Source organism: Carassius auratus, chromosome 7, assembly GCF_003368295.1.
Source record: "Carassius auratus strain Wakin chromosome 7, ASM336829v1, whole genome shotgun sequence".
Taxonomy (NCBI): Eukaryota; Metazoa; Chordata; class Actinopteri; order Cypriniformes; family Cyprinidae; genus Carassius; species Carassius auratus.
The window spans coordinates 18560127-18577929 of record NC_039249.1 but is presented as its reverse complement, the minus strand read 5'-3'; the positions used below and the strand labels follow the sequence as shown (position 1 = coordinate 18577929).

The window sequence follows — 17803 nt, the reverse complement described above, 5'->3', positions numbered from 1 at the left end:
GGAGCCAATACGCACACGCGGCGCAGCGTCATAGAATGTCTATTAACAGAGTCACGCCCACTTTTAGGGGAAAACAAACCGCCATACAGGATCGAGTAAGTGGACTAACCTTACAACATGCCAAAGAGGTTCATGGGTTCATGCACCAATAATGTTTGTAAAATCTCAAATTTGAAATTCATGGCTACCTGCCATCATATCCCCTCCAATCTTGCTGTTATGGAAACATCAAGTATGCTGCTAATCGAAGGCTAAGCCAGGCTAGTTGTATGGCTAGACAGAAAAGCGCACTCAGTACTCTTAATATAAAGACATAATATATAAATTTAAAGAGGTTTACTTTCAAATATGAAGTAAAATTATTCACTGGCTTGGTGACTCGATGAGGTCTCGGTAAGACACTTCTGGCCACTGGGGGGAGTTGTTACACCAGTTTGACACTGAGAGAATGAAGGGACGTAACGTTACGTGTTTTTAAATTGACCAAATTAAGTTTGCTCTGTGAGGCAGGGTGGACATATAATTACTTGACATCTTTAGTCTTAGGGATTCCTTAAGTTATTCACGCCTGCCGGCTGTGTACGGACGTTGCTTTTTGCCGATATTTTGTATGGAACCTACGGCAAATCTAAAGTGACGAAATTGACAGTTACATTCCCGGATGTCCCGGTTGTGAGTATTATTAAAATAAAGAATCTTTAGCGTGCAACACTACTTAATGTATATTTATTTTGGGTAGCTGCTTATAATTATTCACAAATACTGTTTTTTTTTTATATTATAGATAAATATGTCAGCATGTAATGTGTTAAGTATGGATGGACATCCTGATAATTACCGAATCTCTTTTAACATTTCTTCCCCACTCATATTCTTGCTCATTTTACAGTCAGTGCTTTTACAATCATACTGACTAGCTTTCCAAAAGAAAAAAGAAAAAACAATCACTCTGCTTTTTTTCTGTATTAAGAGTCAGCACCTTCTTTGTCTCTAATTTGAGTGTGCTGTATAATTGGCTGCGGTCTCTGCAAGGAGAGAAATAGCTATTATGTAAGTTTGTCCACCAGTCTTAATCAGATTTTATTATTTTTTTTTAAAGATTTTTCAATAGGTGCAGATAAAATGACACATAAATCCCGAAATATCAAGCATGAATCTACCATCAGCATTTGATTGGTGGTGACTTTTTAGCATGATGGATCTTGAGGTGTGTGATAGGGCTAATAAGTGTTCAATGTCCACCTCTGCTGGGACTCTGACCATTCACACCAGAGAGATGGACTTTCCCCTATATACAGTGCCTTCGAAAATATTCCAAGTGAAGACACATGAAAACACTTGGAATTTGCAACAACAACAAAAAAAGCACCTAAAGGACCCTCAGACTGTGAGAAACAAGATTCTCTGGTCTGATGAACCTCAGTTCTCAGCATCGTGTTTGAAGGAAACCAGCTCTGCACATCACTTGCAGGGTAGCATCCCAAAAGTAAAGTGTGCTGGTGGCTGCGGGGGACTTTTTCAGTGACAGGAACTGAAAGACTTGTCAGAGCAGTCAGAATAAAAGCTCAATGCACACACAAAAAAAAGAGATAGCCTTAATGAAAACCCTTTCGCAAGGCACTGTATATACAGTAGGCTATGGGTGAGCGTTGCCATGCTCTGCAGAGATTGAACCATTCAGCTCTAAATGTCTTATTGGATTAGCAGCCATAAGTCTAATGTAATAATTTAATGTAATAAAAAGTTCAAAAAGTTGATCCTTATCATCTTTATCCTTGAACAGGGTCACTTGGTTTAAACAGCCTTTCATTGGAGTATAGGCAAGGCTATAGGATAGCTGACACGACTGTAGCAATTGGAAAGTTTTTTTTTTAAATAACCACTTAAAAGAAAAGGGTTCATGTGTTCTTGAAGCGGTCTGGAAGATTAATTTAGTTGTATCTCTTTCATATCTTTCTCATCACTGCCATCTCGTGGCTGTATAAAAATATGTCATGGGTCGATGAATTATGAAAAAGACACTGGTGAAAGTCCAAAGTTGTTGATATTGTCCAAACTGATCAGTTGCATTGTGTATTAATACCTCGTGTGTTGTTTTAAAAACTACCACTAAACTCGGGTGAAAATAAGAAAAAATGTAATTCTACTATCATGTCATGATTTACCTATCAACTCTATTAAACACACTCCATTATTAACAATAGTATTATTAATTATAGTGCTTACAACTGTTTATTTATTTATTTTAATCAAAATCAAAACAATAACAAAAATCAAGAAATAAAATGGAAATAAAAAACAAGCGTTTGAGCTAATTTTTTTAACATCTTTTATATTATTCATAACCTCTAAAAGCATTTGATTCTCCCTGTGTACAATATTTAAGATACTTATAAAACATGTACACAATCACTAAATTACATTTTTTTGAGTGAATTCTGGAAACGGGGTAATTACTAATCATGTGTAAGTATTATGCATTTGTTTTGACATTTTTTGAGATGCATTGCAACTTGGCAGAGGATAAATGTGGAACAAATCATTGTCAGAGCTCTGACTCGTGTATTTCTGCAGCTCACAGAGCCCTGCAAATTACCTGAAAATACACACTAAAGCATGCAGCTGCCTTGACCTTTATAAAAGCCTCACCAGTGCACTAGAAGGCTTCATATGTTCTATATGTTCATCTGAGAGCAACCTTCTGACAATCAATAAAGTGTCTATTAACTACATCGAAATCCATTTATAAACATAGCAGTTTATCAGTGATTTACTGAATTGACGCCATTGTGTGAATATTATAGAAAATTGTTAACCACTAAGTCTCACTTTTACAATTTTGATTGTCTCAAACTTTGTTCCATGGGAGTGTAGTGAGAGTCATTCCTATTTGGGATATTTTTCTATTTAGTAAAATACTATATGGGTTTATTGTATATGGACAAATAAAGATGTGCTAGATGTGTGATTTCAGCACTGCATTCTCACATTAAGTGTGATATTTGTCCGCATTCTTCTTCAAGAATATGACAAAATGGTACAGGACATCTTCAGCACACCATCTGTCCTTTTCTTTGCCAAGAAAATATAAAATAATCTGCAGGTTTCCGCAAATTTATCTCAAAGATTGCCAGTGACCCTGGTGACTGGCTAAATGAGAGTAAGGGAAGGAACACCTTTGTAATGGATTAAATGCAAAGTTAGAATTCTTAATGAATTGATTTTTATATGCCATCATTGGAAATCCAATTTATAAACATAACTTTATTATCAATGATTTACTAAATAATTGTTAACCAGTCAAAAGTCTCACTGTGACATTTTTGCTTGTTTGTCAGTGAAAATCTGTTTGGGATATTTTTCTATTTAGTAAAATAAGATATCAGTTCATTATACAAATATAAAATACTGATATAGAATACTATATCTGTTTATTAAATACTATATCAGATTTCTGATGAATGTGATAAAGGAAAAGTGTTTATCGGATTGCTGTCGCTAATCTGAAACATTCTGCTATCTGACAGAGTTCAATAATATGCCAAACCTTTAGATGTTTTGATTATTTCGTTTATCTAGTATCTTATTACATTATCAGTAGACACAGTACTCACAAAAGGCTCCATTTACTTTTATCTCAGAGATTTCAAACCGTGAGGAAAATGCAAATAAACTCTGCTGCAGGCGGAAAGGAACTTGTTCAGGCAGCATTGAAGAAAGACTAATATGAGTAACCATATTGTTATCAGTGTGTGGTTTTTGACCGTTTCTATCTATCTGACTGCTAAGGATATGTCCATGTCGATTTGAACAGAAATTATAATTATTATGTGTGCTTTAATCGTTTTCAGGTATTCCGTACATTCAATTCAAATCATTATATGGATGTGACACTTGTGGTCTGGATATGTCACGTCATGATCCTCACACGTGTAACCTGACACTGATGGGGGATGGTGTGTGTGTACACAAGAGAGAGTGAGCTCTTATTATTTATCCAGGAGCAGCGCGCGCACACACACACGAGCGCCGCTGTGAGCTCTGTGTGCCTCAAGTTTGCTCCCTTGAGCTCCAGCCGAGCACTTACACGTGTGTAGCCAGACAAAGGGAGCTGATGTGCGTGTTTTGTCCATGAGGAAACTGTGGATGAGGTCAGCGCGCTCTGGGAAGTGAAGAGGCTTGTGTTTGGACAGAGATGTATCCGCCGCACACTTGATCTGACCACACAAAAGACGTGCTCTGAGCCGCTTACCTGTGTGAACACACCTTGGACACACACACACACACACACACACACAAGTGCTGCTGAGTGAGTTTACGTTACCGTAGCCGCATGGGGTTTGTGAAGAAATAACGGCTTCACGGACAACTGCTGTAGTTACGTTAGGCCTCTCCTCTAAACTCAGCCTCACCGGACACGGTCTCTCATCCACCAGGAGAAATGGGTCTAATTTTCGCAAAACTGTGGAGTTTCTTTTGTAATCAAGGTAAGAGATTGTGTTCTGGCTGTGTTGTATTGGGTGTTTTTGACTGTTGTCCGCCTGCTCGGGCTGATATCCAGCGGAACTGAGCGAGCTAACGTTAACGTTCATGCTAGTGAGCTCGTTTAAATCCGCTGCGTTGAGCTCATTTTAACCCATGAAAACCACAACCGCGCACTGACACGTTTACTTCACGGATATTTATACCAGACCGTTTTTACACTTAGTAATTGTAACTGTTTGTTAGTCGGTCCGACTCCGTTACCTTCTCCTGGAAACAAAATAACAGATCTTATCTAACGTTAGATGTTAGTGGTAAAGGTAACATATGGGTCATTTACAATGATCTGCACACTGAGTATTGACCACTTGTTGGATTGATAGTGTGCTTTCTGAAGACTGTAGGTAGCAACCAAGGTCAGACCCTACCAGTGTTACTGCTGTATTATGACAAAAATAAATAAAATGTTTTCTGGTACATTGTACTTTTATAATGTATTTATGTTATGTCTCACAGTACGACTATGGTGTCTTGTCCAGAAACATTGTATATTACTTTGGCACCATGTCGAAAACATGGTAATATAATGTAGGCACATTCATATGATGCCCAAAATACTGTTATGTTACATTTCAAGGCAAGGCACCATAGGTGAAAAAACCTGCCTGAAAAAAGTAACTACTAGTCCACCTCGCACACACTGTCAAATATTTAATCACAGTACATTGAGACATTTGTTTGTGTTTGCTAATAAAATATACATTTCAGGGCATTTTGAATATCACTTTATAAATCAGGAAAAATATATACCATGTATAAATCCATCTGCAAAAACCTATAAAATATTGATAGTGTATTTTCTTTTCTCTCGTCTGAAAGAAGACATGTTATGGAAGCATATTAGCCCAAAATCTCAAATTGACCAGTGTATGGGAAAAAACAATGGTTTTGCTTGTAGTCTCTTGCCTTAAATTGAATGTTGCTGCCTACAGCTGGCGTGAGGTAAAACTATTCTCCAGCTGTCAGGTGCTTCATGTGTTTGTGTGTGATTTATCAGATCTGATTTGTTCTCCTAGGTTTTGTTCTCTGACATATGTTTGTATGTCTTTGCTGCTGTGACAGATGTGTCTCTCGTGGTGTAGGTCAGAGGACAGAGGGGTCAGATATCAGCTTCAGCTTGTGCAGTGACAATAAAAGGAACTGATTTGAATTGAAAATGCTTTTGTATAGAGAAACCGACGCCACGACCACCTGGCGAACAAAAGCAGCGTGAGGAAAACGCTTTCCTCTCCCATTGTTTTCCAGTTTCAGCAGTCAGTTCAGCCTGCCCAGAGAGATCCAGGCCTTTACATTTACATTTAGTCTTTTAGCAGATGCCTTTATCCAAAGTGACTTACAAATGAGGACAATGGAAGCAATCAAAATCAAGTCGAGTTTTTAACTTAAGTGAACTAGATTGTGTCCAAAAGTTACTCTTATAACTGCATTTTAACCCAAATGCATATTTTTATCATTGAATATGAGCATTGACCGTGTGCTAACAACATAATGGTATTTCCTGCTTTAATTTTTTGCACTTTTTTGCATTTCGTCCCATGACAAATATTCCTAACCAAATCCAGATTGCTATAATGTTAGACAGATGTTGCTTTAACAACTAAATGGACATTGTTGATATTGCATGCACATTTAATCATTTCTGACACCACACTATTTGCATTAATTCAAAGTTATACATGTTAAGTGTTGTTGAAATATGGTTTTCTTGTGTGTGCTAGATGCATTTATTACTGGCCAGTCGTCTTGGCTAGATGCCGAGTCTTTCTCTAGGTCCAAAAGGAGCTCCCAGGAGAAAGTAGGGTAGATCTTTGGCCTTCTTTTCTAGACCTAAAAGGAATTCTGCCTGGTGGATTTGTAATCTTATTCTCTTTCCTAATTCCCTGGATTACTGTCCTGAAGAGGGGCAGTCACTTCATTACACTGAGTGTTAGTCTCCAAAACACAAACATTCATGCAGTCATTCGCAAAAATGGAAATTCTTGCGATTTATGTAATTTAAATAGTTGCAGTGTAGTTTAAGACCATAGCTATAACACATATTGGTCCGTAAATCATTACGTAAATCATGTTCTTAGCTTTTGTCCTTTAGCTAAAGCTTAAAGCAGTAGCTAGCTCCAGTAGTCTTGTATTAGTTAGTGTCAGGTTACATTTGTCCTTGTGTTTGTTTTGAAAAGTTCCACCAAGAGCTTTGGGTGGCGTTAACTGTTGTCTTGAGAAACTGTCAGTTTTTGGCTTCCTGTGACATTTTTGTAAAATAGGGGTCGGTCATTGAGGAAGCAATAGCTGTGAAGTGTGAAATATTTTGTGTCTTTGTGGAGCTGTCAGAGATATGAGTTATCCATTCCTGCTTCCTGTAGTTCACATCGGAGTTCAATGGTGGAAAAAAAATCCAAACCCGGCTCACTCTTGTCTCTTACATACACACAGGCTGTCAGATTTCCCTCACATTGCTCTGATAAAGGACGGATCACTAGTTTATCTAATCACATCTTCTGTTATGCAAGCGTGTATCCCGTGTGGCAGAGCTGTGCATTTGTATGAGTTTGTTCGACAAATTATCTTCCAGTTGATAGAACTGGGAGGTCAATAGAAACAAACTAGCTCTGAATTAATTAATGTCTGTGTATTTCATGTAAATAAATAAGAAATGGATTCCATTATTATTATTTTTTTATTGGCATTCCTTATGGTTACTGAGATGAATTGATTGTTTTTCACTTGTTTGGTTGTATATTGTTGGTTTGACCTTTCTCAGAATCAAATATGTATTTTTTAATTTCTATTTTGTAGAACACAAGGTGATTATTGTGGGTCTGGACAATGCTGGGAAAACCACTATACTTTATCAGTTGTGAGTAATGGATATTTTATTTATTTAGACTATTTATTGCTCTTGTTTTTATTTATTTGTTTAATAAAGAGTCTGTTTCATACATTAGAATAGTCTATAGAATTTAGGACATGAGAAAATTGCCTGAACATATGATAAACCTAAACATTACCTTTTATTGATTATGCAATGTTATGTGCAATATATATACATTAGTGGTCGACCAATATTGTTTGACAGCCATTGCCGATATCTTGGAAAGCATGAGGTGTCGATAGCCGATATAAAGCAGATATAATTTGTAATTAATATTTAAGAAATTTGAAACCATATGATAATGAATAAAAATATTTTGTAAAATAAACATACTTATACTTTAGATGACAAAGTATTTTTCCACAAATAAATAAATATTTAATCAAAATATAATTAAAAAGAAGTAAAAACAGTAACCAAGTTTTCTGTATTCAGTATTCTGGGAAGTTTGTGTGCACTGGGAATAATATTTTTCAAATAAAGCCAGGGTAACCCCTTTTTTATATACAGCACACAGAGAAAATGACATGAATATGACAGTGGGCAAGTCGATATAGCACAGCAACATTTGAAATCACGATATTAAAGACTTCAATTCAAACTGAACGACCGTCACACAGAGTACACATGATCATGCTGGATAAAAATACACACTTCAAGGTCTCACAGCTGGATTCAACTAAGTTTGCAAGGTTTGGGAAAATAAATGTTCATTACCCATTCAAAGATGTGTTTAAATGATGCGTATTTGCTTAATGCTGATGGTAAACGAGAAAGTAGTATAATGTTTGCCTTTCTATTACTAATAATAAAAACAATCGTTATAATACTTTTTGTATGCATTAATTCCTTTGTTTAACCGTTGTATCTGATTATTAGACAGACTTCTATCCCTCTTAGACATAACTGTTAACAATGACAGCAAACAAGAGGGAGAGTGTGAGCACTGCCGTTCTCGGCGCCATCAAAATAAAAGTCCCGCCTCAAACACAGAAAAACTTATCGGCCAATGCTGATATTTGAAAAATGGCAAATATTGGCTGATATATCAGTCGACCACTAATATACACAGCAACATAAAACAATAGATAGAGACACAGTACTGATTAGGTAAAGGAGGTTTCAGTGGCAATTACTTTTAAATAGAGACCGCATCAGTTTTGTTTGTTTCATCTGAACTTTTTGTGTGTGTGTGTGTGCAGTTTAATGAATGAGGTGGTGCACACATCTCCTACAATTGGCAGCAATGTGGAGGAAATAGTGGTGAAGAAAACCCACTTTCTGATGTGGGATATCGGTGGTCAGGAGAGTCTTCGCTCCTCTTGGAACACATACTACTCCAACACTGAGGTAATGCACTTATACACTGCACTGCTGGAGGATGAACCTGTCTGAGAAGAGATGATTGTATTAACAGAATTGAAAACTTCACACACTTCTCAATTCAACAGTGCTCTCTTCCACCCTCAATACACATGGCAAAAGTGCCTTTGAGCAAAGCACTGAACCCCCAGTTGCTCCCTGAGTGCTGGATCTATAACTGCCCACTGCTCCGGGTGTGTGTTCACAGTGTGTGTTCATGGTGTGCTCACTTCTCACTGCAGTGTGTGTGTGTGTGTGTGCACTTGGATGGGTTAAATGAAGAGCACCAGTTCCTGAGTATGGGTCACCATACTTGGCAAATGTCACGACTTTCACTTTTTATTTAATTAATATTGAATCAAGACTAGTTAGCACATAATTAATAATTGAAATGGTTTAACATTTCAATAACAATATTTTGTTGTGGTTACACTTAAATTAGTTACGAAATAGACGAAGGATGGTAAAACATATAGTTAATTGTATGTAAAGTATTACCTGAGAGAGAAAGAGAGAGGGAGAAAAAGAGGGAGTGCCAGCAAAGAGAAAGAGACAGAGCAACAGTTACAGTCTTCTTTTATACTTTCATTGACTATGTGACTAAAAACCAAATGTGAGACAAGATTACAGCTTTACCCACTGTGCAAAAGATGTGACACTTAGAAGACCACCAATGTATACAGGTTAGCCTACAGGCCTTGATCGATATCAGCACTTCTGTGCCTTCAGGAATGCCAAATGGCTCTTTTGTTACTCAGCATAGGTTTGGGACAGGAAAACAGTCTTAGATCCCCCCCCCCCCTTTTTTTAAGTCTTTTTTGCCTTCTTAACATCAACAAAACAATACATTTCTTTGTTTTTCCACTTCTTGTTCTCAGTATCAAAAAAAGAAATGGTCTAGAATATCTTGCAGACATTTCGATGGATATTTTTAGTAGCAGTAACATACACCACATACTTTAATAATAGAATTTCTAAAGGAAGTAAGTTGAGGTGGTTTCTGAGTAACAGCTGTGTGTTCAGTCTGCTGTGAACAATAGTTTGAGCAACAGTTGTGCACAGCAGTAACTCCGCCAGACCTTAGCAGATGGTGTCTGATTCAGAGTTCAAAGTTCACGGTTATACAAAGAGGTTTGAACGACGTGACCCCTGCCTTTCATTCAGAAAGTGTGCGTATGAGATTTGTGGTATACCCCTGCTGTCAAGCTCCATTCAGGAGCTCTTGAGACCATAGATGCATGTGGCATCTGCCAAGGACATATCCACTGAGCAACAAACAACTCTGTGACCTTGCTAAACTTAGAAATCACTCCTGAATGTGCAATAGTATGCTGCCTGACATCTGATAATAAAGCTTCATATGTGTACTTTCTCTCGTAGTTCATCATACTGGTAGTGGACAGTACTGACAGAGAAAGACTAGCCATTTCTAAAGAAGAGCTCTACAAGATGCTAGCACACGAGGTAATGCTTTAGCATTTACAGCAAACAGAGCATGGATATAAATCCCATCTAAAAAAAATGGGGACATTTTGAGCCTGTTGTTCAGTTGTTGTTTTGTCTTCATTCTCTCAGGATCTGCGCAAAGCTGCAGTGTTGATCTTTGCAAATAAGCAGGATATGAAGGGTTGTATGTCTGCAGCAGAGATTTCCAAATACCTGACCCTCAGCTCCATCAAGGATCATCCCTGGCACATCCAGTCCTGCTGTGCGCTCACTGGAGAAGGGTAAGACCAGCAGTACAGACACAGGGATTAACTCTACTAGCCTGTAGTTGCTGTACGTTGTGTAATCGATTAACGATTGCAAAACGTGCAATGAACCTAGAACTCATTGGAAAAATGTGCGCAATCTACATTTGTACAAAGCACTAAAATGTACTTCCACATTACATTTGCTACCCGTTCCAGCTGAAATGAACACTGAAATGAACACAGTGACAGTAAAACACCAACAGCTTCATTGCTTTTCACACAAATTATGATTTTGGGGCAGATTATAGATTAATAAATAATTATTTTCCATAGTACTATATTAAAGGGGTCAACGGATGCCAGTTTTCCACAAGTTGATAGGATTCCTTAGGGTCTTAATGAAAAGTATATTACATAGTTTGGTTAAAATTTCTCAGTGGTAGTGTTTTTACCCTGTCAAAATCAACTCTCTTCAGAGCAAGGCGTTTTGTAGTGTTTTCCTTTAAATGTTAATGAGCTCTGCTGACCCCCCCCCTCTCTTCCAGCCGCTCTCAGAGAGACTGTTTACTTTAGCCACATTCATCGGGAAACTTGCTAATTCCAGCCTTAATGCGGTCACATACTGGACGAGAAGCGCAGTGCTGCTGCGCCACACCGTGTCTTTAATATATAAACACATTGTTCTCTACATGCGCACCGGCGGCACCACCGGCACCACCGGCCTCCATGCTATGACTACAATAGACTGCACTTTCTCAATCTGTTTAGTCTGTTTTTTGTTTTTATCACCGAACTTCAAACTCATTGGCACCACTTGCTCATTCTTGAAGTGAATGTTTTTTTTTGGAGAGCAGATTAATGGTTTTGGACCTCCATCCCAAACTTTCGAATGTCTGACTTGACTCAATGTATTTTGCTCCGCCCATAGAGATGTTCCGATACCCTTTTTCTCTTCCCGATACCGATTCCGATACCTGGGCTCAGGGTATCGGCCGATACCGAGTACTGATCCGATACCTGGGTGTATATCTGTATATACAGCTGTATATACTACTAGCCCTGTGTAAATTGCTAGAATTTTTTTATGGTGTGCTTCAGACAGATCCCTCAATAAAACATGAACAAATACATGGTGAACTACTGTATTTATTACAGTATTTTTATTATCTAACATGAATTTGACAGTATTATTTATTTTCTTATGCAAAAAAGAACTTCAAATGCAGCCAAAAATCTAACACCGCAAACTAAAAAAGGTATTTAAGTTTTACAATATAACTGTATAAAAAAACTGCAACAAATAAGTCTAGGAATATAAAAAAAGATCTATTAATCAGATAATCTCTAACAAGTAAAAAACAAGTAAAAAACAAGAAACCATCTAGGCATAATTATTATTATTATAGAGATGTATTATTATTACTGTAGGCTACAACAGTAGCTTTATATATTGTCAATTTACTCATGTAAACCAAACATTTATTTTAATGGGCTGCCATGAAGATCTTTGAGTGTCTGTGTTTATGATATGACAGTATTCTCAAATGAAACGGTAAATTCTCATGAAGTGACGGTTTATGCGTTCGTGTCCTCATGACACACAGCAGAGACTACAAAACAGCGAGCTCTCGCGCATCTGTGCCAGTCACCCACAGAGATGTAGATTTTGCGGGAGTAATATTTAAATAGTATTTTGCAGTTTAATATTCACAGACACTAGTATATATTCGGCTACTGTCTGGAGCCCTGCGTTTTGACTTACACGGAAGCGACTGAACGCAGTTGCCGGTACTGAATATACTCGAGAGTCTGTAACTACCGGTACTACAGAGACATACTGCTAACCACTGATCTATAATATAGTAGCGGCTTCACTGTCTTTTGGCAGTTTAGAATGTGATGAGTGATCCAGTCATATATAGATAAGGGCTGCTAACGCGTTTTCATTTCTTCTTCGCTGCTCTAAACAGGGGTTGCTTGTGGCAACACAGCACAACTTCCTGTGTTTTCAATGCATTTTGAGCAGCGAAGAAGAACCGTGCAGCGGTTAGGCAAAGCTTGCGGTCATAACTAGGTCTTTTTTAAGAAAATGGTATCGGATCGGTATATGGGTTCATGTACTCGCCGATGCCGATGCCAGAATTTGTTGTGGTATCGGAGATATTTCCGATACTAGTATCGGAATCGGAACAACTCTATCCGCCCATGAACATATGATTCAACTATCGGTCGATTATCAGCAAGATTAGAAAATTCCGATTCAACTATGAAAATCCTTAGTCGGGGACACCTACAAACAAGCAGTGTTTATATTAAATAATATTATTTTTGGCCCAGTAAATGTTCTCACTTGTTATTTGCAGCTTCCATCATGACGTGAATAATAGTAGCTGGTTAGTTTTATCAGCGTATTATTATTATTTTTTTTGATAGTGATCCCACACCAAGGTGGAAGTTGTTTTAGAGTTAGTGATAACAAGGCCTGCCCATTTCAGTTTTTCTGTCATTTAGAATTACACTCCCATTGATTTACTATGGCTTGGCCCTCTGACCACCAATCACAGAGGTGGAAACATTTACTGAATAAGCAGATTTGAAGAGTTTATTTCTACAGAAATTGTATTTTTTTTTTTTTTTTTTAGATGATGATTGTGTAATTATGAATTGCTGAAAAAATGGAAAATTGACTTTTTATAAAAAATTATTATTTTAGTTTGTCATTTCCAAAAAAAAAAAAAAAAATTAAATATAATTTTTACAACAGTTTAATACCTCTCTGAGGGCCTAGAGGTTTTTGATGTTTAGTGTTGGTGGTACGTTAGTTTCGAATGTGATGGGGTATTTTTTATCACTCAGATTTTGGACATTTCATTTGAGCTTCCACTATACGTACAGCAGGGTGTCCAACCCTTCTCCAACACGCATACCATGTTGTTTTCAAATAGGTCAAAGGGACCTGATTGGCTGGATCAGGTGTATTTAGTGTTGGATCTTATCTCTACATGCCTGTGGCCCTCTAGGAACTGAGTTGGACACCCCTGACGTACAGCAACCAAAAGAATAAAAGTTGCCAGATTTACATTAATCCGTTCTTTACATTGATTAATCACTTGCATTCATTTTGACAGCACTAATGTTCATTGTAAATGGACAACCATACAAGGGTAATTGTTACTAAGCCTGCCCAGGGTACACCAGTTTTCTTCTCAATTGCCCTCGCAGATTCCTGCAGCTAACCTTGGATGTACATTTACATTGCATTAAAGGTTTTTGATGACATGCCTCTGAAGTTTGACTTTTTCCACAATTAAAATACGTTTAGGCAACATATCTCTAGTTCTTTAATGTATTTGCATTGTACTAAAGTGTGTTCATTTTCAATGGGCATATATGTGGCATACCAGTACTTTTACACTTTTACTTGAGTAAAAAGCTTGAGTTGATACTTCAACTTCAAGTTTTTTTAAACCCTAGTATCTATACTTCTACTTGAGTAATGAATGTGAAGACTTTTGACACCAGTGATAATAATCCAAAAAAGTTAAATTAAAAATGTTTTATGAAAACAGCCATTATGAAAACAGTACTTCTGAAAAGAATGAACTCTGGCAAGAGATCATCCAAGTAGCTTTGTTTGTTCTACTTAGAAGGTGCTTAAAACATTAATAATTTAATAACCTTGTTAAATGAAATTATTGAAAATCTATAGATTTTATTTTTTTAATAGATTTTTTTCATACTTTACATTATAATGCCATGATGCTGTTGTAGCTTTATAAACTTAATTGATCTTTTTATAGGAATTGGTATAGAATTTGTTGACCAAGTATGTTATCGCACTGGCCAGTGTTGGGGCATCCTAATTTTTTTTTTTACCTTTATTTTATATTATTATTTTTGTGTGTCTTTTCAGGCTCTGTCAAGGTTTAGAGTGGATGACCTCGAGGGCCGGGCTCAGATAGCCTCTTATTCTACTTGTTGGACTGATTGACAGTGATTCCCACCTGCTCCGGTGGAGTCATAGGCTCACCCCATTGGCTGCTTATATTTTATTTTTAATCTCTTTATCAGAATTGCCACTCTACATTTGAACTCTCTGGACACCTACCTCAGCTGGGATTTATCAGTTACATGAATCTGGTTTGACGGTCTTGTCGATCAATACTATATCAGGAACGACTGGATTTTGTACTGGGTGTATAACAGAAGATCTTCAAAGTGTCAAGTATTTGAACTGTAAGAGAGTCACTACAGTGCTGGTATGAGTTTGTGAGGAGGGACTCTGCCAGTGGAACAGATGTTCTCCAGAGAAGTGTATTAAGCTAATCGTGTATGATGTTCTTTAAATGTACTGGGAAGAAATTATTTGAAGGGTCAAAATGTAACTTTTTCACATGATGAATCTTTGGGTCAATTATTGCCATTGTTTGTTTTTGGTTAAGCTTTTTGGGTATCAAGTGTTTAAAGTGCCACTGATACCCAACAACACCACTCACTACATATCATGAAAACACCTGAGCATATCACTTAGTGCACATTACCTCAATCATTAGTTACAGCAGAGGGTGCTGTTGCCCTTTCAGATGTGGCCATTACAGCTTGAAACCTCATTTATGTGAGATGCAGTTTAAAGAAGGACACCAGGTATGATTATCGCTGCAATATAAAGCAGAGTGACATCTTGTTTTTCAAGCAAATTGATTTTGAAATGGCACACATCGGAAAGCAGCAGTTGGCTGGATTTACTGAAATGTCTGAGTGTGTGTGTGTGTGTTTGTGAGGCCAACATCACTGCTGGTGAACTTGCATGTTTTTAAATAACCATGGAGGCATTCTCCTTGCTGGATTGTGGTTAAAGCATAAAGGTCCTTCAGTTATTATGAGGAAATTATGTTCATATGTAGCTCAGTATTATGATTTTTAGTTTTTTTTTTGTATAAGTTTTTTTTTTCACAACCCACTTGGTGCAAATATTCTTTGCAGATGATCTTCACTGTTCAACTAGCCATTAAATAGCGGTGTCTGTTACTATTTAAGTGATTGTCTGTTCATTCAGATTTGTTAATATCTGGACATGTTCTTTTTTTGTCTTTTTTTTTATTTCAGGTTATATGGTACAATAAGTGTGCTGCATGAGCACTAGTTCTTATTTGTTTGCATGGTGATTTTGCCAACATGCTTTTTGGTTCTAGCTGAAACTCCTGTGTTTTCACTTACTAATTTTGTTTTTCCATGCTCTGTGCTCAGTTAAGAGGAAACTCTTGGATGCAGAGACTACAAATTGGTGCTCTCAATGAACAGATGTATTTTGTTCCCAACATGGAAATCTGTTTGCATAATTGTAATTGGCTGATGATCCAGGCAAATCAACCCTATGGACCTGTCTCTTTCTGTTTAGTAAAGATTTTTCATGGTGACTCTTGAGGTCATTACCTGACTGTTGTGGATGTGATTTTTAATGGTCATTAAAATGTCACATGGAGACTTAAATGAATTTGACTGCTGTGACCATTAACATAAAATGTCATTGGTGAGATTTATGTTAGATCTTTCTTTCCACAATCACCGTCTAAAGCAGTGTGTATCAGTGTGTGTCATGCATCTTTACAAACCTGATATGAGTTTATATTAGATCATACCATGTTGAACAGAGGTCCTTTGGACAAAAACTATTTAAAAGTGGATATGTGGCTTACCCGTCAGAATGGGACTGATGTGTTTCTGCCAATGGCTCAGAAGAGTGTAAGATTCAGTTTCATTGCTAAAGTTGATGGTCAAACCATTTGGTTCTCAGATGTGCCATTTCTAAATGAGCAGGTGAATCTGTTGCAACTTTGCTAATTCTTATAGTTTTATAATAAAAGCTTTTATTTTGAAATCTGAATTGTGTTATTCTTGCATTATTTGGTCAAAATGCTGGTTTCAGTTTTTTATACAAGAGAAGGTAAGCTCTTTTTGTGCATTTTGTGAGTTTTATATAAAGCCAATTGAATTGAATTGAATTGAATTCAAAAATACAGACTCCACAGCTTTGGTTTAGTCTTGTGTATCCATCTGGAAATTGTCCATGCTTGCACTTTGTTTGAATCTATTTCTATATTTTAAATTGGCTTTGTAGCTGATGACAGGAAATGCTTTCAGCTGTGAAAGGAATTGATTCCGATGTAAACTGTCCATATGTTGAATCAAAAACACAAAACAAAAATATTGTGGGTTATTTTGGGGGCTGTTTGCATTTTATTTTTAAGACCATAAACAGGAATATTGGTCTGAGATAGGAACATGACAGATTGGACTCCAATCCAGCAGCTATTTTTGTTTTTAATTCAGTGCCCAGAACCATTTATTGACTTGCAGTTTCATGTAAAACATGTCAAATTGATCTGTGGCCATAAATCTCAATATAATCGCCCCAAAGTTCATTGGTTAAAGTGATACTCCACCCCAAAATGAAAATTTTGTCATTAATCATATACCCCCATGTTGTTCAAAACCCGTAAAAGCTTCATTCATCTTAGGAACACAACTGAAAAGATATTTTGGATGAAAACCGAGAGGCTTGAGACTGTCCCATAGACTGCCAAGTAAGTTACACTGTCAAGCTCCAGAAAAATGTTTAAAGCATCGTCAGAATAGTCCATCCGTATATTTATGCTTTGATTTGAAAGAAAACAGCGCATCCTTGTAACATGGCTGATACAGAAGAGTTAAGGCAGATATTTTCACACTTGAGTTGATCATGCGCCTGTGACCGTCTCATCTGCCTTCTTGCTGCAGAACAATCACTGAAAAACAAGCAAGACACACTCAGTGTAAACACTCAAATGTTTTCAGAACACTGAAGAACAGGACTTTCTCAGTTGTGAATTACATTTGAGCTATGCATAACACACACACACACACACACACACATTTTATATATATATATATATATATATATATATATATATATATATATATATATATATATTTATATTTATATATATATATTGTAACACTTAATTTGATAGTCAACTTTAGATATCCTGTTTAGTAACTTTGCAACTACATGTCAACTAGCAGTTATTGGAGTATTAGCAGACTTTCTGCCTATCTTCCAACAATTGATATTGATGGGTCCAAAACATACTCACTAGAGAGACTTTGAAAGTACATGCCAACTTATTATAAAACCTAACAGTTTACTCTGAGAGTTACTAGACATGTAGCTGCAAATTAATGAGCATTAAATGACATTTATAATTGCAAAGTTACTTCTAGTTAGTAGTACGTCTAAAGTGGATTATCAAAATAAAGTGTAACCATGTGTCTGGATGCCTTGACCCCAGCCTCAGTCCAT

General features: G+C 36.9%; 1 protein-coding gene across 1 annotated transcript; it reads left to right on the top strand.

Annotated features, from left to right (window-relative positions):
* The first annotated feature begins 4019 nt into the window (after window positions 1-4019).
* On the top strand, window positions 4020-16349 carry arl8 (ADP-ribosylation factor-like 8). Its single transcript, XM_026267841.1, has 6 exons — window positions 4020-4487; window positions 7333-7393; window positions 8611-8758; window positions 10151-10234; window positions 10346-10497; window positions 14378-16349. The coding sequence occupies exons 1-6, from the start codon at window positions 4442-4444 to the stop codon at window positions 14424-14426; spliced, it is 540 nt and encodes a 179-aa protein (XP_026123626.1). The 5' UTR covers window positions 4020-4441; the 3' UTR covers window positions 14427-16349.
* The last annotated feature ends 1454 nt before the right edge of the window (window positions 16350-17803 follow it).